Source organism: Pavona decussata, unplaced genomic scaffold (genome assembly GCF_977016875.1).
Source record: "Pavona decussata unplaced genomic scaffold, jaPavDecu1.1 SCAFFOLD_266, whole genome shotgun sequence".
NCBI lineage: Eukaryota > Metazoa > Cnidaria > Anthozoa > Scleractinia > Agariciidae > Pavona > Pavona decussata.
Genome location: NW_028145668.1, coordinates 244,291 through 267,500, shown reverse-complemented (window position 1 = coordinate 267,500; position 23,210 = coordinate 244,291). Strand labels below are relative to the sequence as shown.

At 38.3% G+C, this 23,210-nt stretch overlaps 3 protein-coding genes across 8 annotated transcripts in view; all 3 read left to right on the top strand.

Annotated features, from left to right (window-relative positions):
- LOC146455905 (uncharacterized) overlaps positions 1–12,443 on the top strand; it is a 25,014-nt gene extending 12,571 nt beyond the window's left edge. The window contains exons 1-9 of one of the 6 annotated variants that reach the window (XM_085093712.1): positions 4,636–5,047; positions 5,871–6,061; positions 6,238–6,315; positions 7,447–7,656; positions 8,290–8,508; positions 10,074–10,289; positions 10,552–10,716; positions 11,525–11,725; positions 12,169–12,443. In XM_085093712.1, the coding sequence (XP_084949838.1) occupies positions 4,858–5,047; positions 5,871–6,061; positions 6,238–6,315; positions 7,447–7,656; positions 8,290–8,508; positions 10,074–10,289; positions 10,552–10,716; positions 11,525–11,725; positions 12,169–12,357 (1,659 nt within the window). In that variant the 5' untranslated portion in view covers positions 4,636–4,857 and the 3' untranslated portion in view covers positions 12,358–12,443. Of the gene's footprint in view, positions 1–4,635; positions 5,048–5,870; positions 6,062–6,237; positions 6,316–7,446; positions 7,657–8,289; positions 8,509–10,073; positions 10,290–10,551; positions 10,717–11,524; positions 11,726–12,168 lie in introns of those variants that run through there. The other 5 variants (XM_085093710.1, XM_085093708.1, XM_085093711.1 and 2 more) reach the window with 5 other exon arrangements.
- A 1,028-nt stretch (positions 12,444–13,471) lies between these two features.
- LOC146455904 (uncharacterized) lies at positions 13,472–15,539 on the top strand. Its single transcript, XM_085093731.1, has 3 exons — positions 13,472–13,848; positions 14,878–15,068; positions 15,211–15,539. The coding sequence occupies exons 1-3, from the start codon at positions 13,725–13,727 to the stop codon at positions 15,412–15,414; spliced, it is 519 nt and encodes a 172-aa protein (XP_084949857.1). The 5' UTR covers positions 13,472–13,724; the 3' UTR covers positions 15,415–15,539.
- Positions 15,540–16,119: 580 nt separating this feature from the next.
- LOC146455903 (uncharacterized) lies at positions 16,120–19,104 on the top strand. The gene is made up of 3 exons (XM_085093747.1): positions 16,120–16,154; positions 16,541–16,778; positions 18,525–19,104. The coding sequence occupies exons 1-3, from the start codon at positions 16,120–16,122 to the stop codon at positions 18,696–18,698; spliced, it is 447 nt and encodes a 148-aa protein (XP_084949873.1). The 3' UTR covers positions 18,699–19,104.
- Positions 19,105–23,210: the final 4,106 nt, after the last annotated feature.

Sequence of the window (23,210 nt, the reverse complement as noted above, 5' to 3'; positions counted from 1 at the left end):
CTCGCTCTGGCCACTATATCTCGAGTTGTTTCTCGGTGAGCCCTGAGTTCAACTCTTTGGCAACGCTTGTAAATACCTAGACGGTCTGCCTCCCTCCTGTTGGGATTCTTAACCATGTTATGTTGTGTTTGAAATCTTTTCTTTCTGAGTGGTTTGTTCATTATCCCTGAAAAGTCCCTCACGGGAGAAGATAATTAAGTATATTATAGTAATAGTGTGCGAACACTAATGTAGCACGATCAATTTTTGGCTTGTCAGTTGATTTCTAAATGGCTTAGAAAATTGTAAACTAACCGAAGAGTAGTTAAAAGCAAACGCAAACCAAATGTAAAATCTCTTTTGATACTCAATTAAAGACCGCTCTTACATGGAACCTGGTGGTCACTGTAATTTTTAGATTTTTAGGACGGACAATAGTTGAGCCTCAAATCATTTTAGCCAATCAAGGGAGATACAGATTAGACCATCTTGAGGATAAAATGAATAAGATGTTACTCTTGCTGAACATTTTGGTGTCTAAAAACATTTACTGGTTTCTAGTATATTATATTTTTATACACCATAAAACAAATTTCTTACAAGAGTAGCATTTTATCTTTTACAATCGACTGTCAAACATTCCCGTGCGCTGAATGGCTATTGTCTGTAAGAGTACAGACAATAAAGTATAAGTAAATATAACTTTATATTACGTCGAAACGTGGGGCGTGGTCTCCCAGTCTCCCGAGCCAGGGGCTCATTGTTAAAAACGCCCCACTAAAGAAAAACAAAAACATATGTAATACATTAAATATAGACATAAACATTAATCAGAGGCTCCACTTCACAGCCACTCATCAGCTATGTCAAGCTCCACCAGGTTGTCTCAAATGCTACCATAGACAAGTGATACAATTCTGTACTCAAAGATGCAGGGATAGATGTCACTGAATTCACCAGTCATAGTGGACGATCTGCATCAGCCTCCTATGCCTCGCAGACCAGCATCACTTTGAAAGATATTAAAGGAGGAAAATTCAGGTATCCCACAATGCCTCGCTTCCAACTATATTATCAACTCGATGCTGATACGCGATCCTGCATTTGCGATGGGGCTTCTCGGAGTGAACGCTGAGCTGCTCTCTCCGTCGCCATTGCTTTACGTGAATTGCTTAGATTTAGACAGTCAGAGTTATGTCAATTCGTCAAACTTAGCCTGTTGTCGGTTTCTAACGGTCATGGGACACGTTAGTTTTCCAAAAGACTTACGAGAGCGGCTTCTTTGCTTGTTTGTGCGATCAGAAACATTGAACGGCCGCTTGCCACTCGACTCTTCTTCGGCTTCTTCCATGAATATCGACTTAAAAGGAAGCATTTATGTCACCACTTGATGTCCTTACACGAATAGAACCGAACAGAATCATGCTTGAAATACTGTTCATTTCGACCGGGAAAACGAGTGATCGTTCAAAAGTAGTTACTATAAAAGCATTATGCAGTTGTTTACATGTTTGGCGCCAATTTAGGCAAACTTCAACGAACACAAATTCCTTCAAAACATGGGGACTTAAGGGGACCTTGAATAAAATTGCTCGTCGCCATTGCTTTACGTGAATTGCTTAGATTTAGACAGTCAGAGTTATGTCAATTCGTCAAACTTAGCCTGTTGTCGGTTTCTAACGGTCATGGGACACGTTAGTTTTCCAAAAGACTTACGAGAGCGGCTTCTTTGCTTGTTTGTGCGATCAGAAACATTGAACGGCCGCTTGCCACTCGACTCTTCTTCGGCTTCTTCCATGAATATCGACTTAAAAGGAAGCATTTATGTCACCACTTGATGTCCTTACACGAATAGAACCGAACAGAATCATGCTTGAAATACTGTTCATTTCGACCGGGAAAACGAGTGATCGTTCAAAAGTAGTTACTATAAAAGCATTATGCAGTTGTTTACATGTTTGGCGCCAATTTAGGCAAACTTCAACGAACACAAATTCCTTCAAAACATGGGGACTTAAGGGGACCTTGAATAAAATTCAAAGGGGATACTATTCGAGCAACAACAGGCAAGATTTCACGCTAATGTACCCAGGATTGAACTCGCTAGGGTCAAATTTGGGTCAAGCATTTGAGAGCCGCGAACGAACAAAGCGAGTCGATTATGTGATACCACTCCAAACAATTGTATGTTTTTCTTTATTCTTAGGCAAATTAGCTGCGAAATTGTAATGCAAGCTTGAACTTAATTGCCAAAGCAATACACAAAACGATTTAACTTACATTTTCAGATCCTGAATAAGGAAAAATAGCCACTTGAAATTCAGTCGATTCCGGACTGCGCGCTCGCCTTCGCATCGATACTTGACACCTTCTGGTCGATAATTTTTCGCGGAGACTCATGGGATACCTGATTTCTCCTCCTTTAAAGATATTCTCAAAGCGGGTGGCTGGTCAAACGCCCAGACATTCGCAAAGCATTACAATAAGCCAGTTGTAAGAAACTTTGGCACGAGCTTACTTGTTCATTTTCAAAACAATACACATTAAATGTGTGTATGTCATATTTTACTCTATAGGCCACCGGAGTGGCAGTCTACAGCTTTTTTATGCAATTATATCATGTCCTTACGGACCATTGTGTTCTTTTTGTTACATTTCTTGTTGGGCGCTTTTCCAGGACTTTCAAATCTCATGTAATTCCGTGGCGACTCGGACTGATGACGAGGTATAATTTAAAAATTAAAGGCGATATTTGATTGGAATTATTCTGCGTCATCAGTCAGGAACGAAGGAGTAATATACTGGCCTGTACGCTATTCCTTCCTTCCCTCTTCTTCCGGCGTTCCTGTTTTTTTTTTTTTTTTTTTTTTTTTTTCTCCTGGAAACGCTAACTCTTTAAAGACTGACCAGATAAGCATGCGCATGCGCATGCGTTTAATTTTTAAATTTTATTCTCTCCATGTTAAATTACCTTTTTTATTATAATTTTTATCACAGTCGAAATGAAAATAAGAGCATCTGCATTTTGATTTTTATTACTCTTTAACATACAGTTAGTTCACCGTGTGCAACATTTTACTATATATTTGTCTTCTTCAAGCACTGATCCGGTCCCAACACTAGATATAAAATGGACCTCCTTAATTGAGCTGCGAATACGAAACACTGAATTTGTAAACATAACCTAATTAATTTCGTACGTCTTGAAATACATCCGTGCCCTAAACGCTAGTTCTTATGAGTAGAAGTTGATATGACGAGGGTTAGAGCTGTTTTGAGAAATTTCTGGGGAAAAACACTGCTCAGCCTGTGGTTGGGTAGTATCGAGGTCAAAGAAAATAGCGCCGTTTAAATTATTGACAGAATCATATAATTTGATAGTTTGTAGTAATGTTTACCAGGACAAGAAAATAGTTTTGTCTCGATGCGGTTGAATTTCTTACTGAAAGGGCCTCTTCGAGAAAAATGAACACAAACTGCTGTAGAACTTGCTGTATTGAGCTACTACAGTATTTTCGAATCAAGGTTTAAATTTTTAACGACGCGTTCATATTAGATATTGGCGCCCATTTCAATAACATTTGTGAAGTCGTAATAAAAACGTTTTGATGCTGCCTATAATAATAAAAATAAAAATGATGATTAAAGTGACTATGTCTAAATCGGACTATGTCTAACATCTGAGCGATCAGGGCTGCAAGCATGATTCAGTAAACATAAAAAGAGTGATATTGGAGATTCGGTTTCATATTTAAGAGAACCGCGGAGTTAAACATCTTAGTAGTGAGTTCCTTTGGTTGAGGGCTGTGGATATGTTTTCATAAATCCATTCACATTGAAATATAAATGAAAAATGTGACAATGAAGACAAGTTAGTAAAAGGAGAGAAATGACCGTTGGCATCCGAAAATACTTCACTTTTCACATGTCCAGATGGGTTAGTAAAAAGCATCACGATTGGCTTGTTAACGGTATAATGTTACTGCCCGGTAGAATCGTCTTAAAATAAAATTATCTGATTGGTAAGGCTTAGTAAAGACGGTAAGACTCCACATTGCAATTAAATTTTGGCGTCCACTGGATACATTTCACAGGTGTTAGGATAAGGTATCACTTCGCGAGAAAATATCTTAACTAAAAATTTAAGATCACTTGGTGACAATACAGATGACAATACAAATAACAATACGAAAAACAGAGAAGACGAGTTTGTAACTGAAGGGAACTGACCATCGACATCAGAAAATTCAGAAACTTCTTCACTTCGCGATCGTACATGTTCACACGGGTTATTAAATAGCATTACGCGTCACCATGGTTGTGCTATGTGGCACTTTCAGTTCCCTCATTGGGTCAATCCATAGTGAATACGAAATAGAAAGTTGAAGAACATACGCACCAACTCATTACAGTTGTAAGGATAAGATTTCACAGGTGTTTGGATAAGATATTACTTCACAAGAAAATATCTTAACTATTAATTTAAGATCGCTTGATGACAATACAAATGACAATAAATAAGAGAGAAGGCAAGTTTGTAACTGAAGAGAACTGACCATTGACATCAGAAAATATTTCACTTGTCACATGTTCAGACGGGTTAGTAAATAGCATCACGTGTCACCATGAAATCTTATGCTATGTGGCACTTTCCGTTTTGTCATTGTGTCAGTCCGCAGTGAATACGTTTAAGGCCGGGCTGAAATAGAAAGTTTAAGAACATACACACCAACCCAAAACAGCATAAACGATGAGTAAGGTAGTAACCGGAACAGAAAACATTTACTTCGCGATGGAATCCAGAGAACCAACTGCGTACCAAGGGGTTAACGAAGGCGTCGTTGGAGAAAGCAAAACTGTACTTTTGCGACTGAACAAATGACCTCTGAGAAGCAAAAAGGTTCCAGCAGCCAGTCAAATGCAATGAATCAGCGACTGATGTGTATTATGGCCGCTCTTGTTGTTGTTTCTTTCCTGATTGCTACGGCCACTTTGATTTTAGTCTTGCTCCCGGTGATATCTCGCAAAACTTCAACCACCTCAGCAGATTGTGCTGCAGGGTTACACGGTAAGCGGATTAATACAACACGAGAACTCTAGAATGAATTTAGTATGATAAAATTAAAGCAAATGCTTATATATATGTAGCTGGAGGTTGTCGGAGAACCGGCAAAGACCCGCCGTCAAGTACTACAACTTTAATTAATATCTTCTGCCCTCTTCATGATGTGTGCCTTCTGGTCATTACTGCATATATCTAGGGGCTTTAAGACGTTCCTTAGTGACCTTTTAGGAGTGATCCTTTTGTCAAGTCAGGAATAGACATTTATTCCTTTTTTTTTCCCAAAACCTTGCCAACTAAAATGAATCCGGTACTAGACGGATTTTGACTGAAGCTGGCGAAATCGTAGAATATCGCCATCGCCCACCAGCATTTTAACATGCATTATTAACAGAGAGGTTGCTAAGTACAATCTGCGGAGTTAACGTTGCCATAAATTTTTTGTGCTACAATTCAACACCTACTACATGAAAAATGCAGTCACACGAAGAGGATCAATTATTAAAAACACTTAAACACCATATTATCAAGATGTTAACAGCACAGGAGAGTATGTAAGAAATATTCGAAGAACCCACTTCACTGAAAAACCTTGACTTGAACGTTGAATCCCCTCAAACATCTCGAGGCAGTGGTGACATTTTTACTGTCTAATAGATTGTATTAGCTATATAGTATATTTAGTAAAAAGAAAAAAAACCTTTCAGCGGCTGAAACATTGTCCGAAAATTGATCAAATTGCCAAAAAAGCGAGGTTCCGAGGGTTACTGCAGCAACTGTGAAATGTTTTCTCGTGTTGTTAGTCAGTCTTTAACCTTTATGTCACTAGGCATCGAAAAGAAAGTCCAAGATCTTACTGAACGCCTGGAAACCACCCAACGTGAACTTAAGACTCTTAAGACTCAATTTGATGGTCAGATGGCAGCAAACTCAACACTCCGCGTTCAGGAGAACGATTTGAAATACGTATGGATGGCAATCAATTCCACGGCACAAAAGACTTCAAACTTATCAAGCAAGGTAACGTGGCTATTGATTTACTCGATTATCAGTTTTGATCTCGTCGCCTGAGACGTATAAATACCAACTACTATGATACTGCCGAGCTCTCGTGAGCGGACACCCTCGGAGCGCGAAAAAACTGTTTTTGGATTTCTGAGTTAATAAATTGAGTTTTTTATTTATATTCCTTCAAGGTTATGAATGGCTTTAAATGGCTCGAAGGCAGAGTCAAAATCGAGGAACAGATATCAAACGACACGAGTCAAGTTGTAGTAAGTCATTTAATATATAGAGCAGTTTTCATGTTGTGTCCAAACCAAACGCGAAATTACTTTCGACACTTACTTGAAAACTGCTCAAGTTCTTACTGATCTGGGATCAGTTTACCGTTTTTTGCATTTCTCGCTGAAGAAATTGAATTGACAAAAATTAACAAGCATAACAATTGGACTGAAGAAAGGGCCGGATAAAACTTTATTGGTTGTAGTGGAGATTTTTGTTCTTCGGTTACGCAATCAGCACGTCACGAAGGTCAAGCTACGGACGGCAGATTATGGATTGAACAAGAAGAACGAGTTTACTTTTCTGTTACTTTTTTTTTTCAAGTCAGTCCAAAATATTGTCAGATCTAACATAATTCATTTGCATTTTTACGCGGGATGCCCTGAGGGGGCATACCGTGTCTAAAAACGGGTCGATTTCTTTTTTTTTTTCTTCCTCGTAGCTACAAATCGGTACATTAATTTATTCATTAAACTCACCCCTCTCCTACTCGGGGTGTATTGTTCTGATTGTCTTCAACAGAAGCAGGCCAATCAAAATCCATTCTTGTCGCTTACATCGCGAGGGAGGGGACCAACTCACCCCTACCTGTGTGACGTCAACGCATCATTTGATCTATTTATTAAAAACAGATTAAATTTGGCTCCATATTGTTAACATGTTCTGGACTCAAGTGTGCCGTTTTCAAACGGAAATTTCACCATTTTGAATCGGTGAATCGAAAGAACAACTTCTAAGAAGCACTCGACATCTAAAACGGTGGAAATTGGAGAGTTCCTGGCGAAGGAATCGTGCTTTCTTTGACATTCTTAGACCACGACGCGAGACTGAAAAGAGGTCATTGAGAAGCTTACGTTATCGCAATGGAATTCCCGCAATTTCCCTTGAAACCCTGAGTAGCGTAACACAAGGGAAACAACGTAACGCGATCGTCGTGACTCAAACTATTCCATTAGCAAGGATAGTTTTATCAATCGGCGAAGCATACAGTTGGAATAAATGAATCAGCCCCAGCATCTCGCGTAATGCCAGTGTAGCAGGCATCTTGTCAAATCTGTTACCAATTGAAAGGATTATCGTAATATTTACCAACTGCGTTCTCTTTTTCACCAAATTTAAAGGAGCAGCACTTCAAGAAAATCATGCACCTCGAGAGCATGTTGAACTCTACTCGTCAGGATGCCAAAAAAGTGTCTCGACAATTAAATGTCCAATGGTCGGCACGAAATTTCACGCAGAAAGAACTTCAAAGCGTTTGGATGGCAATTTATGTAACTCAAACTGAACTTGAGGAGAATCTAATGAAAGTAAAAGTCAACTTAACTAAACAGGTGATTTCTATGCTATAATCAGTTGGGCTAACATTCCTTCCCCACATGAGAAGTAGTAACTTAATTAGGTCTTTTTATGTTATTATAAACAAGTCAAGAATTTATAATTACAGGCCACAAGCTTCGTGAATCCTCTTCTACCATGACGTAAGATCTGCTCTCCGTTTGCTCTTTTTAAATGTATATACGGTATACCTTTCTAATCAAATCAGTGTTAATCTAGAAAACCGGTTTCATTGTTCCGTTTCAAACGCTCTAGCAAATTTAATTAAGTTTGCTAACAACCATCCCGTCGCCTCTACCAGCCAATTTGTGACTTTTATATGTAACAAGCTCTCCCCTCCCCAACCTCTACCCCACCTTAAAAAATATTAATAGACTGACCTTTCGGTTAGTTCAAACGTGTTGTGTGGAGACATTCTGCCAATTCATCATGAAGCAGTTCCTTCTAGATCTACTTCTTATAAGTATTCTATATATTATATTGTATATTTTGTTCTTGGTACCCTCTTCTCTTTCGGTTTAAAACATTTATTTGTTATCAATAAAATTTTGTTTTCATCTTAAAATCTGTTCGCATTTGAAAGTATTACATATTAAAAACGTAATTTCTTTTTGTCATCAAATTTAAAGGAGCAACTGCACTTCAAGAAAATGGGGGACCTCGAGAACATGTTGAACGCTACTCGTCAGGAAGCAAAAGAAGAGACTCGGCAACATTTAACTGAGTTATGGTCGGCGGCAGCAAATCTTACTCAAAAAGAACTTCAAAGAGTTTGGATGACAATTAACGCAACGCAAATTGGACTTGAGGAGGTGGTAATGAAAGTAAAAGTTAATTTATCTAAACAGGTAATTTCTATGGTATACTATAGTTTCGCTAGCATTCCTAGTTTCTTATACGAGCCGCAGAAGTAACTTAGTTAAGACCTTTACGCTACTTAAAACGAGCTACGAATTTGCAGGCCAATGTAATTTGCAGGTAACTAAGCTCAGTCGTGAATCCTATTTTACCTTTAGCCTAACAATTGCCTTCCGAGGCTTTTCTTATTAATTGCATTTATAACTTTCTAATAAATATGTTAATTGTGTCAATAACAAAATGCTTGAATATGATTGGTTCTTAACAGCCCATATTTATAGCTTAATTTTGCTATGTAACTCCAAAACTGTCCGATTTGACCTGTCCGATTACTAGAAGCTTGTAATCGGACAGGTCAAATCGGACAGAATCAAGTAGCAAATGCCACTAGCCAATGAAATTTCACTACATGGCACGTGATAACCAATCAAAATCAATGAAAAAATTGTGACCAGGTAAGCTGTCCAGCTTCAACTTTGGAATCTATTTCTTACGTTAATAAATATTCCAAGACTGAGATTCTCGCAAATTTTTATTGGCACAATTAATTGGTAATAGGACTTCGTGTCGTACAATTCAGGGGTAATCAGGCTCGTAATTTCAAATCGCCCGAATACTCCGTGAGTTGTACTCCACTCAGTCCTATTACCATTACTAATCAATGCAGGAATCTGATTTCATCGGCTCCCTTTATACCCTCCTGCAAATTTCAGTTTGCTTAGACCCTACAAGTCAATTAATTCTGTGACTTTCATTCATATAAAGCAAAAAGCTTCCCCCTCCCCACCTTAAAAAAAAACTAACGAAATGACGTTTTAGTTAGTTCGGACGTGGTTCTGTGCAGACATTCTGCCAATTCATCAAAAAGCAGCTCCTTCCTAGGTATTTCAGTTTCTTATCAATTAAAGTGTAATGTCTAATAAGTCAAAAAGTGAAAAAGACATCGATTTCCCGCCAAAATCAAGGGATATTGTTTAAGGTAGCAGGTAACGTGTTTCACATTTGCATTCGGCAACAAGGTTGGTATTCAGAGGGGCCATTTCTAATGAAATAGCTGGTACAGAGGATTTAATGAAGCTATTAATACGATTCAGGTCAGCTAGATTTATCATGAATACGTCAAAACGGCGAGGCACCATTGCTCGCTTCACCTATTGATGATAAGAATGGTTAAGTCCATCTCTGTAATCGTGTCCCCTGTCGATGGCAGGTCTGTCACTTTCTTCTCACATTACTGATCCCATTGATTTACGTTGTAAAATTTCACACCAGATATAAAAGAAAAAACTGTAAAAGGCTGTAGTCACTTTAAGTCGTTTTTCTATAACTCTGTCAACAAGACTGATGTTTATGGAAATCTTTACGAAGGTTTTGGTTATCTCGTGAAGACGAATGGGGCGTACGATGGGGCCGCATCTATGACTCTCTCAGTTTTCTTGTTTGTTTTTAAATTGGGGCCAATTGAAAAATCTGAATACTTCTAAAAGCGACGTCGAAACAGAAGAATTCCCCCAGCCCTAAAACGTAGTAATTTCTCTTGTCATCAAATTTAAAGGAGCAACTGCACTTCAAGAAAATTGGGGACCTCGAGAACATGTTGAACGCTACTCGTCAGGAAGCAAAAGAAGAGATACAGCAACATTTAACTGAGTTATGTTCGGCAACAAATCACACACAAAAAGAACTCGACAGCGTTTGGATGGCGGTCAACACAACGCAAACTGGACTTGAGGAGACGCTAAGTAAAGTAAAAGTCAACTTAACTAAACAGGTGATTTGTATGCCATAATCGGTTGGGTTAGCATTGAATTCCTTCCTCTATGCCCAAATGTCTAATCTTTGGCGAACAAGTTATCGTCATTTTGAAATCTTGAGGCATATACATAGTAGCAGTAGTTAAATTTTTAAAATCTGTCTAAGCTAAGGGTCAAAGTATTGATTCAGTAAAGAAAATTAAACGTAACGAAAATCAAAACGCTCATACCAAGGATTTAACAAACTGTTGATATAATTTTTATCCCTTTTGCAATTAGGGAAAGCTAGTCGCAGATCACACCAGTCGTCTGGAACAGCTTTCTCGCCACATTGCTGATTTATGGAATTCCAGTAACTCTACTGCCATTCGCTTGAATGAACTGAATAAACGGTGGACAGAAATGACTAAGACTTTGAAAGAAAGTTCCAGATTTATGGACAAGGTAATAAATGAGCAAGTGAACGAATGAATGAATTAATGAAAGGAAGGAAGGAAGGAAGGAACAAATAAACAAAAAAAATAAAGAAAGAAAGTTGAACAGTTTGTTTGGAAGGTCTAAAACAAACAAAGTCTTAAGAAGTATGCAACGAACCATTCTGCTGCATGCTATAAGAAATATGAACATTGCACTTTCTCACAAGATTACGTTACGTTACGCTGTTTTTGTATATTTTTCTTTGTACACCCACCGGTACCCCATCAGGTGATTAGACTGATTGACATTAGGCCCCTCCGTATGACCCAAGACCAAACATGTTACTTATTACAGACAATTGTCAATAGAAAGAAAGAAAGAAAGAAAGAAAGAAAGAAAGAAAGAAAGAAAGAAAGAAAGAAAGAAAGAAAGAAAGAAAGAAAGAAAGATAGAAAGAAAGAAAGAAAGAAAGAAAGAAAGAAAGATAGAAAGAAAGAAAGAAAGAAAGAAAGAAAGAAAGAAAGAAAGAAAGAAAGAAAGAAAGAAAGAAGGGTAACTATGATGATGATGATGATGATTATGTTGATGATTTATGGTGGTGGTGCAGTGATTATGATGCAAGGAGAGCATAATCGACGAGGATGGGACACCCCTTCCAATTGAGTACATCTAGCTAAATGTATTAGAATGCTAATAATACTAATAATCCTTTCAAGTGTGCGTTGTGGCTTGACCAAGCCACGGTTCTTTTTAATTTATTCCTGCGTGTGAACTAAAAAATTCTTTATTACATTTACTTGCGGGGGTTCTCAAGAGTTATCTGTACAATTTTCAGCTCAACAACATTAGCAAGATGGCGGGTCCAATTGGACCACCAGGATTTAATGGAAGTCAAGGACCCGTGGGTCCTGCGGGATCAGTTGGTCCACCAGGTCCAAAGGGATCTGGAGACTTCAGTTCATGTCAGTACAAGGTTGTGGCAGAGACGCTAACTCCAGGTGATTCCGCAACATCAGCAGGCCTGGCTGAACCAAATGTGAGTATGCTCACTGGCAAACAACAGTTCAATATTAATTTTGAATATTCGTTACTTGTCATAGGAAAAGATTTTTGAAATTTTAAAAAAGTAGAAAAAAATGATGAAAGATCATAAAAATGACGCATGGTAACTGAAATTTTAATTATTTGACACTGTACGTGAACCTTACTACGGGCCTATGGAAGACATGCGCCTTACTGTCCTATTTCTCCAACATTATTCGTCAGTATAACGTACAAATGTAATATACCCTGCAATTCAAAGATCACTTCTATTTTTCTAGAAAAATCCAAGGGATCCCTGCTTTCAGGATAGTCCAAACACCCCTAAAACCCGAATTGATGATGCTGATGTTTATTTCTTGAATCGTTGCATTCAGTTGTGCAGCAAACCCATGTGTGAAGTATTAACGCGCCTTATCCTCATTATTCTTTTAACAGGGAAAAAGAATATTGGGTGTATTCTGTTCAACGAATTATGCAGCAGAGTATAATCTTTTCAAGACAGTTCATAACAACGTGAGGCTATACATTTGCATTTGTAAAGGATCTTCCACCCTGTTCTCACCCTTTGGGGGACAACGAAAGACTTGCTTCTTACACTACTGGGAATGTCCCTTGACGACTTAATTTATTACCTAACTTGAAAGTAGTTAATTTCCACTCACAATGATTTTCGATAATGAAATTAACATAATTTAAGCAAGTGTCTTCTGCATGAACACCTATCTTAGGCCAAAACTTGTGCTTCTAGTACTATTCTTTAAATTCATTGGTAGTATCAGAATCCTCTTTCAATTGCTGAACAACATTTTACTGTAACTGCCTTTTTTATCCTGATGCAGTCCAAAAATAGACATATTTTTATAAACATCCTTTATTAGAAGTTGAGAAGAAGTAGAAGTTAAGTAGAAGTTGATATAGCGAGTTTTGAGAAGTTACTAGGAAATACACGGCTCAGCCTGTGGTTGGGTGTTACCGAGGTCAAACAAAAATAGCGTCTTTTAAATTATTGACGCCGTCATATAATTGGCTAGTTTGTAGTGATGTAACTAGGAGAGAAAAAAAGTTTTGTCTCGATGCAGTTTCATAATTAATATAGGGCCACTTTGAGATAAATGAACGATCCACCCGTCTCCACATTGAAAATGTTGTGTCCACTGATTGTATTTTACAGGTGTTAGGATAAGAAAACAGTTCACGAGAAAACATCTTAGTAGTGAGTCCCACTGGTTGGGGGCTGTGGATATGCTTTCATAAATCCATTCACATTGAAATATAAATGCAAAATGTGACAAAGAAGACAAGTTCGTAACGGAGAGAACTGACCGTCAGCAACCGAAAATACTTCACTTTTTACATGTCCAGACGGGTTAGTAAATAGCATTACTATTGGATGATTAACAGTATAATGTTACTGCCTGGCAGTATCGTATTTAAATAAAATTATGTGATTGGCTGAAACCTGGTAAGACTCCACATTGAAGGTGTCCACTGAATGCATTTTACAGGTGTTAAGGATAAGATATCCCTTTAGGACAAAATATCTTCAGTAATAACTTCAGATCGATGAATGACAATACAAATGACAATAAATAACAGCGAAAAAAAAGTTTGTAACTGGGGACAACTGACCATCGACATCCGAAAATTCTTCACTTCTTACACGTTCAGATAAGTCAGTAAAAAGCATCACCTTTCACCATGCATGTTCAGTTTTCTTATTGTGTCAGTCTGCAGAGAATACACATTTAAGGCTGAAATCGAACGTCGAAGAACATACGCACCAACCTAACACAGCATAAACGGCGGTTACCGTAGCAGAAAACATTTACTTCGAGATAGAATCCAAAGAAGCAACTGCGTACTCAGGGATTAATGAAGACGTCGTTGGAGAAAGCAAAACCACTTCTGCAACAAGCCAAATGACCCCTGAGAAGCAAAAAGGTTCCAGCAGCCACTGAGTCAAATGCAATGATTCAGCGACTGATGTGTGTATGGCCGCTCTTGTTGTTGTTTCCTTCCTGATTGCTACGGCCACTTTGATTTTAGTTTTACTCCCTATGATATCTCGCAACACTTCATTGACCACCTCAGCAGATTTTGCTGCGGGGTTGCACGGTAAGCGGATTAATATTTCGAGATTATCTTTAAAATGAATTTAGTATGAGTCTACTGTAGAAAAATTAAGATTTAAATCAAGTAAACGCTATTATTTAGTTGCAGGAGAACATGCATCAAAGACCCGCCTTCGAGTACTACATTTTTTATTAATATATTCTGCTTTCTGATGTGCGCATTCTGATCATTGCTGCATACATCTAGGATCAGGACGTTTCTTAGTGACCTTTTAGGAGTGATCCTTTCGTCAAGTCAGGAATAGACATTTATTTCTATTTTCACGAAACCTCGCCAACTAAAATGAATCCGGTGCTCGCCGGATTTTGAGCGAAGCCTGGCGAAATCGTAGACTCTCGCCCACGAACATTTTAACATTATTAACAAACAGGTTACTAAATACAATCTTCGGAGTTGACACAAATGTTTGTGCTACGCTTCAACAACTACTACATGAAAAATTTAGTTGCTTACCGGCAGAGGATCTATTATTTGGAATGCTTAAACGCCATATTATCAAGATGTTAACAACACAGGAGGGTATGTAAGAAAAGTTCAGGAAAAGTTCGAAGAACCCACTCACTGAAAAATTCGAGGCAGTGATGACATTTCTACTGTCTACCAGACTGTATAAGTATTATTTGTATTAGCTATATAGTATTATTCAAAAAAAACCTTTCAGGTGACTGGTATAAAGTTTGGTAATGCCCAAGGCTGAAATGCTGTATGAAAAATGAACTGAATGAGAATGATGCATTATTCATGATCAGTGCGTGACACAGGCACACTCAGAAAAAGGAAACTCTAAATGTTGCTATATTGAGTCGAACTTAAGGCCTTCCGATTACAAGTCCGCATGCTCTATGCTCTACTAAGCTTCAGGAGCCTTGTGGAAGCTAAGGCCATTGAACTAGGTTCATGAAAAATGAAAAATGAAAAATTGGTCATGAAGCAAGGTTCGAGGGTAACCGTGCAGCTACATTGAAATGTTTTCTCATGTTGTTAGTCAGTGTTTCACCTTTGTGTCACTAGGCATCGAAAAGAAAGTCCAAGATCTTACTGAACGCCTGGAAACTACTCAACGTGAACTTAAGATTCTTAAGACTCAGCTTGATGGTCAAATGGCCGCAAACTCAACACTCCGCGTTCAGGAGAACGATTTGAAATACGTATGGATGACAATCAATTCCACGGCAGAAAAGACTTCAAACTTATCGAACAAGGTAACGTGGCTCGTAATTGGTTTACTTAATTATCAGTTTTGACGTCGTCGCCGGAGGAGTAAATAAGAACTAACTTTTTTTTTTAGATTTCTGAGTTAATAAATTGACAACGTGAAATGTTTTTCACTTATATTCCTCCAAGGTGATAAATGGCTTAAAATGGCTTGAAGGCAGAGTCGAAATCGAGGAACAGATATCAAACGACACAAGTCAACTTACAGTAAGTCATTCAGTGTCGATACTTCAAGATCGGCAAAATGTTTGGAGGGAAAGACCCGATCTCAAGCAAGCTCCTTTCGTGTGCTGTATACGTTTTTTTTTTTTTTTGTGCGGGCTAGCGCTGTAATGCCTGTTACGTAGGGGAAACCATCAGGCATTTTCCACATGCGTAAGCTAGTGAGCACTTAGCCACTTATAGGGCTTCTCATGTATTAAAACACTTACAAGATTCTAAACAATGCCATATTTTATGTTCGCCTAATTGTTTTAGTATTTTAGTACTTCCACTTACTCAAGAAAAAAGAAAGCTATTGACATCCACTGGGATCAACCTTTATTAAACCGACGGCGACTGTACCATGTAAATTTAAAACTCTCTTTATAGTCACACATTGTCACGTATTACTTATTATAAATTCAACTTTGTAATTCACGATCTAAAGCCAAAGATAACAGGGTTTAAGTCAACCTAACTAAACAGGTACTTTCTATGGTATAATTAGCTGGGTTAGCAGTCCTTCCCACGCGAAAAGAAATAACTTTTAAAATTAAGACCTTTTATGCTGAAAACGGCGCAGTGCTACCAGTATCAGTTGATACAATCAATAGCAATGGTTTCATATCGTTCGCGAACAAGTCATGGCCATTTTCTCGACACATTAGTTTGCCATAATTTTGTGAAAAGAAGGAAAAAATATGTTTTTGTTTCTCTTACCGAATGAATGCTAATGGATGAAAGTTTACTATAAATTGCTTTATTTTTATGTCTTTTTTTTTCTTGGTTTACATTTGTGTCAACAGGAAAGAAAAGTTCAGAATCTTACTGAACGTGATGGCCAGATGGGAAATAGCTCTTCAACCGCTTTGGTGAACGAATTGTAAAATTTAAGGATGTTAATCAATTCCACAGCAGAAACGACTTCATACTTAACAGTCAAGGTACCGTCATCCTATAACTTAACAATAATGATGATGATGACGATGCGATGACGACAACAACAACAACGATTATGCTTTTTTATTGCAAATAGTTCTTTTTATTAATTGGTAAATTTATAATTACATTACAGTACAGTTATTACACCACTTCAATTACGCTGCAGTTACAACATCCCCTTCTATATGAAACAGGACTAATCTGCTTTCCTGTGATAGATCACAAGACACAGCAAAGAAGCTACCAAAAATTGTGGCTGTTTACTGAATATTATTTGTAAGCCTTAACGACAACATGTCTGCTTTACTGATTGTAGGTGGTCAACATACTGTAAGACGCAGGGTCACAGGGGACCTCCTGGATACAATGGTACCCAGGGCCCTCCTGGTGTTACAGGCCCACCTGGATCTTCCGGACACAATGGTACCCAGGGCCCTCCTGGTGCTTCTAAGCCTAGTGGACTCTCATTCTGTTCTTACAAAAGGGTACAAAGCCCTGCAGTTTCACCGCCTAATAATGTTCAAACAGTCGAAGCCACAGCAACTGAAACAAATGTAAGTGTCCAAACTATCTGTGAGGAATATTTATCTTCTCGTTTATCCGATCCAGAAACTGATTTTATTACCTTTTCAAAAATGTCTGTCTCTCGTAAGCCTTGTCTCACTCTTTCTGCAAATCACGGTCTCGAAGGAGCTTGTAATCAAACGGTGGTTGTGTGGCTCGATCAAAGCTGTAGCGACATTTTGTTGAAACTTTAAAACAATTGCCTTTTCCACTAGCTGTTTTCCAATAAATAGCTCATTGTACAAAATAAATCGCATAGATATTTATTCCGTTTGTTTGAAAGTGTGGTACTCCTACAGCGTTCAGGACCAGGTATTGTGCTCCTCTGTGCCCCTGTACGCGAACTCTGGGCTTGAAAACTAATTTACGCTAATTGGTCCACTCAGAGGCTTACAATCACATTGAACTGAGAGTAAATTGTTTAATTTGTAAGTTCGATCAATGTTAGTGTCAAGAGAAATCCTTTTTTAAACTGGCGTTAACTGCTACCAGCACCCCAGCCCAGGAAAAGAAACCTTAATCGCTTTATGTAGTGTTGGGGATAAATTAGCCTGCGAAGCAAGCGTTTCCGTGGAGTTTTCTGCTTTCGGTATTTTGGATGCGCGCGAAATTTCCGTGCGGTTAAACAGCGAAAAATGCACACACGGAAACGTTCGATGGGCAGGCTCAGGGGATAAATAATGTATCGTAGAATTCCGAAACTAACGCCCCCTCATCCCTTCCCTCCGAAAGTAACGTTAATTTTTTTTTTTTTTTTTTTTTTTTATCTTTCTATTGAACTCCGAAAGTAACCCCCTCCCCTCCTCCCTTTCCCCTAAAATAACGGTCCACCCGAAAGTGGCGGCCCCTCGGAAATGACAACTCAACAAAATGAAAATAACGTATTGTGTTTGCTTTGCTGTAACGTTTCAAGTAGTACTTTTTACTCTATAATACCACCCTACAAATAAAATTGTCTCTATTTTGATCGACTTACAATATGATTAAGGTTTTTAACGTAACGTAAGTAGCTAGAACATGGAAAGCGTTTTCTCTTTCTTATTTACAGTGAAAATCGCCAATACTCTCGTGCCATCTATCATAATTACCGTTCAATTTGTATCAACATTGTATTAGATAACCTAGAACGGCCTTCCAGATTTAAAGAAGTCACTGAAACAGAAACCGTTCTCTGGTCTAAAGCGCAATGCGGATGGAACAGCCTGAGTGCAGGACTAAACAACGAGCAGAATCATTTGTGATTTTTTTCTTTCAATCTCAACTGAATCCTGCTGGAAACTATGATTTAAAAGCTGTATGTGTCAACAGAGTCAAATGATACAGTAATTAGTTACAGTATAATACGAACATTATATTCGCTATAGAGTGCAAACATTTGAGGCCCTTTTTTTTACTATTTGCTTTGCTCGTGTGTGGAGTTCATAACATGCATAAACGGAATGTCTTTTTAATAAATTACAATCGTTTCTTAACCATCCGAAAGTAACGGCCTCCCAAACGGTAGTGGCCCCTTTAACTTGCTTAAAGTAACGGGGGCCGTTACTTTCGGAATTCTTCGGTACGGTAAAGAGCCACCCTGTGGCTCACTACTACAATACATGCTTAGATTAGTGTACACTGGCAATGTCATTCCTGTTTTTAAATATTTAACCTAAGCGCATTGGTAATGTTTTGCCTCCATAGTTCCCTCTTTTAAAGTTTGCTAATGCGAACTGTGTTTTTATTTTATGTGGTAGGGTAAGAAAATTCTTGGTGCCAACTGTGGAACCAACGATGCTAAAGTTGTTTCGCTCACAAGCACTGCTGCTGCAGACGGAAAGAGAATATATAAGTGTGCATGTAAAGACACCCTTAATACAGGAGCCGCTAGCATGCATTGTTACCTTCACTACTGGGAGTGTCCATCCTAAGACAAGAATTAAATTTTATGTACACTTTGGGGATTAGGAAAGCAAGAGTTTAATGCTCTATTTCATTTTTAAACAACTTATGTGTATAGCTATCAAGCTTCACTAAGTGTCCAAGGCAGTTTGTATAAACAAGGTCCATTACAGTGTAATACGAAAAGCATCGATCCGAACCACGCAGATCTGCCCTTTAGCTTGCCGATTGACACTGAAGTTTTACTCCACCCAATTGGGGTCCTGATTAGAATCCATATAATGTGCATGTTTTCCGCAGTAAATGGGATATTTTACTGTATGTCTTAAACTTTGAGTTAACTACACAGAGATTAAGTTACCATTAATAGAAAAAAAAAAAAAGACAAAATTTGTAGAGATGTTTTATGGGACCTCCAGTCGTTTTTAAAAACTATTTCATTGCAATACACTTTCGTGTTACTAGACTTAATCAATTAGACTGGTGCTGGACTGGTGTTGTTATTACTGAAAATTAGTGAATATTATCGTTGAAAGGAAAAAAAAGGGATGATCTCTCAATTTTATTTCCTCTGTAAGTCGACCTTTTAAAAGCCTTATCATCTTCAGGAAGACTAGAGATCGAAAAACACAAGCTTTTGCGCATGCTTGGTAAAATGTGGACAAAATAATCAGCGTGAAATAAAAATACAGTAGCTGTGGCATAAATACATGAGTAGATCCACAGATTGACTACCATGTCCTGCATTACAAACAGCGCCATGACAAATAGCGAAAACGTCACTTGAAAATATAATATCGCGTTCAGTTCTACGACTTCCCTGCTATTATTCCAATTCATTCAACTTGCACAATGTGGGCGAACTATCAAGGAATTAAATTGATAAAAACGGCGTTCAAGTGAGGAGGTCATTTCACGTTGTTGTTTCGACAATTAATAAGTTCTTCCTTCCTTTTGCTTTTTCATTTTTTTTTTCTTTTTCTTTCTTTTCTTTTCTTTTCTTTCTTTTTTGCCTGCTATCTAGAACCTTAATTAGCCAGGGAGCTAACAAGACAACCTAATGGTTTATTTAGCTTCCTTGCTTTACACGTTAATTTAACTAATAATTAATTAAATTTATATGACAACACTAAAAGATTGTAATAATCAACATGTAAATAGAAAAAAAGCACAAATAAACATTATCATTATCATTATCATTGCCTCAGAACCCTCTATTTACTCACTGAAGCGACGTTTCCCGCTAAGGAGACAGGGCGATTCGTTCTGCAGATATTATAACATTTGTAATTTCAGTGCTAATACAAAATGAAAATCAGTGAAAATTACGATCTTAGTTTGCACCCCAAAATAAAACTTCAAACGATCCTTTAGCCTGTTCCAGGCTCCTAGAGAGACGCGAGAAGGAGAGGGTGAGGGGACGAAAACGAGGGGGGCTGGGGGAGAGAAAAAGAGGGAAAGAAGATCTCGTAACCTGTCGTGGTGAGCTTTCGGCATTCCGAACCTTGACGGAAAATGGACTCACTTTGCGATCGCACATGTTTTCGACTTCACACAATCTCGAACAGGAATTTTTTTGCTATGAACTCACTGACTTTTTAAGCAGCCGAGTGTTCCTTAGAAGTTGTTCTTTTGATTTCGGTCAGTGTAAAATGCAGACTGCAGACACTGGGGGTAAAATGCAGACTGAACACTGCAGACCAGGGGTAAAATGGAGACTAAATTAAATTAAATTTTGTTCGGTTGGGCAGGTTGTATCCCGGAAAGTATTCAGTCATTTTAAACCGTGAGAACTGTTTTCATTTTCTACGATTTTTTCGCAAGCGTTAAGTTCCTTTCTCGTTATCTGCGCAACAGAAATCTTTTCATATTTGAATTCTACATTTACTCAGCTTTCTATAGAGACAAAAATGAGCTCGATAGGACAAATATTTACCGAGATACGAATTTTTGAGTTTTCTGTACTCGGTTTGTTTACAACGTAATTAATTCACGGCGGACAGTACATCCATCCGCGCACTTTAAAATTCACCGATATATTTCGAAAGCACATCGTCAAGTGCATTTTTTTTTTTTTTCAAAACTAAAACATTTAAATATCTTATTGAGCGGTTTTTCTCTTTATTTCGAAGCGAATTCTTGGAGAAATAATTTTTGAAAGTATTGGAAGAAGTAGGGCGCCGTCCCCAAAAGTCACGCAATGAAATCCTAAGTTCTTTTCGCAAGCCTCAAATTCCTTTTTCGCTAACAACGCTACATATATCTTTTTGGAATTCTACACTTACTTATTAGCTTTCTATACAGACCAAAATCACTTCGAGTGTTTTACAGTCAACCCAGGTCACGCGTGAACGATATTTTTGAAATTTGAACGGAGTTTTGAAGTTTACATATGCATGTCAGTTTTCAAAATCGCCAACGAGATTTCAGAGTTCCCGTATAAATTTCCCTTGCTTATTGACAGTATAAAGCTATGAATTTTTCTTTACATTGCAAAATTGAATATTTCAAGAATAACAATTGTTTCCCAAGTATTTTGAATCTTTTTTTCAGTTAATGCGTCTTTTTCGGAACGATTTCCAGAGGGATGTCCAACATTTCACTCATGACACGTCGGACATTACAAAGAGAAATTCGAATGTTCATTTCTACGGTGGCCCACAAGTGCACTCTGAATTCCAAATGACACTCCCAATTCTAAACCTCACTCCCAATTCTTTAAGTCCACTCCGAATTCTAAAAACTCACTCCAAATTCTTAAAACTCACTCGGAATTCTAAAAACTCACTCCGAATTCTTAAAACGCACTCTGAATTCTTAAACCTCACTCCGAATTCTAAAAACTCACTCCGAATTATTAAACCTCACTCCGAATTCTAAAAACTCACTCCGAATTCTTAAAACTCACTCCAAATTCTTAAACCTCACTCCGAATTCTAAAAAACTCACTCCGAATTCTTCAACCTCACTCCGAATTCTAAAAACTCACTCCGAATTCTTCAACCTCACTCCGAATTCTAAAAACTCACTCCGAATTCTGTTGAGCTAGGATCGCCAGGGACTAGGTTTTCGAAAATGTATCACGGGATATTAGATACATTTTCAAGATGGCGGCGGCAAACTTGACACCATCACTAAAATGTGAAGTGTGCACAGCAACAGTGATGCTTTACCACAAATTTTGTGCCACCTGTGGTGCTGAACTTGATGAAGAAACACTAGCACTGAAATATTTCAACGAAGGATGCGAATACGAGGTTATTCTGTGCTTTTTGCCGAAATACCACGGAATAGAAATGAGCCTGCGAACGCTCAAGGATAGATTCAAGTCACTTGGCCTTCAACGACGGAAACTATTGGATTCAAATGACCAGGATGTCAGAGTTAGAATACAGGAGGAGTTACATGGACCTGGCTGTCTATCAGGTTACAGGAGCATGTGGCATACTTTGCGCCGTGAGGGTTATCAGGTGTCGAGGCAAGCAGTGCGACATGTCTATAAGAAATGGACCCTGAAGGGTGCGAAGGAAGACGAAGGCGGAAGCTCAAGAGAAGAGTTTACACTAATCCAGGACCGAACTACTGTTGGCATATTGATGGGTATGATAAATTGAAACCTGACGGGTTCCCAGTCCATGGCTGTATTGACGGTCACGGATTACTGTTTGTTCTATCCAACTTAATCATATTACCTTGCGGCTGCAATCGCCAATACAGCCATGGACTGAGAACCCGTCAGGTTTCAATTTATCATACCCATCAATATATGCCAACAGTATACCACAATATGCCACATGCTCCTGTAGACCGATAAACAGCCAGGCCCATGTAACTCCTCCTGTATTCTAACTCTGACATCCTGGTCATTTGAATCCAATAGTTTCCGTCGTCGAATGCTAAGTGACTTGAATCTATCCTTGAGCGTTCGCAGGCTCATTTCTATTCCGTGGTATTTCAGCAAAAAGCACAGAATAACCTCGTAATCGTATCCTTCGTTGAAATATTTCAGTGCTAGTCTTTCTTCATCAAGTTCAGCACCACAGGTGGCACAAAATTTGCTGTGAAGCGTCACTGTTGCTGTGCACACTTCACATTTTAGTGATGGTGTCAAGTTTGCCGCCGCCATCTTGAAAATGTAGCTAATATCCCATGATACACATTTCGAAAACCTAGTCCCTGGCGATTCCAGCTCAACAGAATTCGGAGTGAGTTTTTAGAATTCGGAGTGAGGTTTAAGAATTCGGAGTGAGTTTTAAAAATTCGGAGTGAGTTTTTAGAATTCGGAGTGAGTTTTTAGAATTCAGAGTGAGGTTTAAGAATTCGGAGTGAGGTTGAAGAATTCGGAGTGAGGTTTAAGAATTCGGAGTGAGTTTTAAGAATTCGGAGTGAGTTTTTAGAATTCGGAGTGAGTTTTTAGAATTCAGAGTGAGTTTTTAGAATTCGGCGTGGGTTTTAAGAATTCGAAGTGAGTTTTTAGAATTCGGAGTGGACTTAAAGAATTGGGAGTGTCATTTGGAATTCGGAGTGCACTTGTGGGCCAC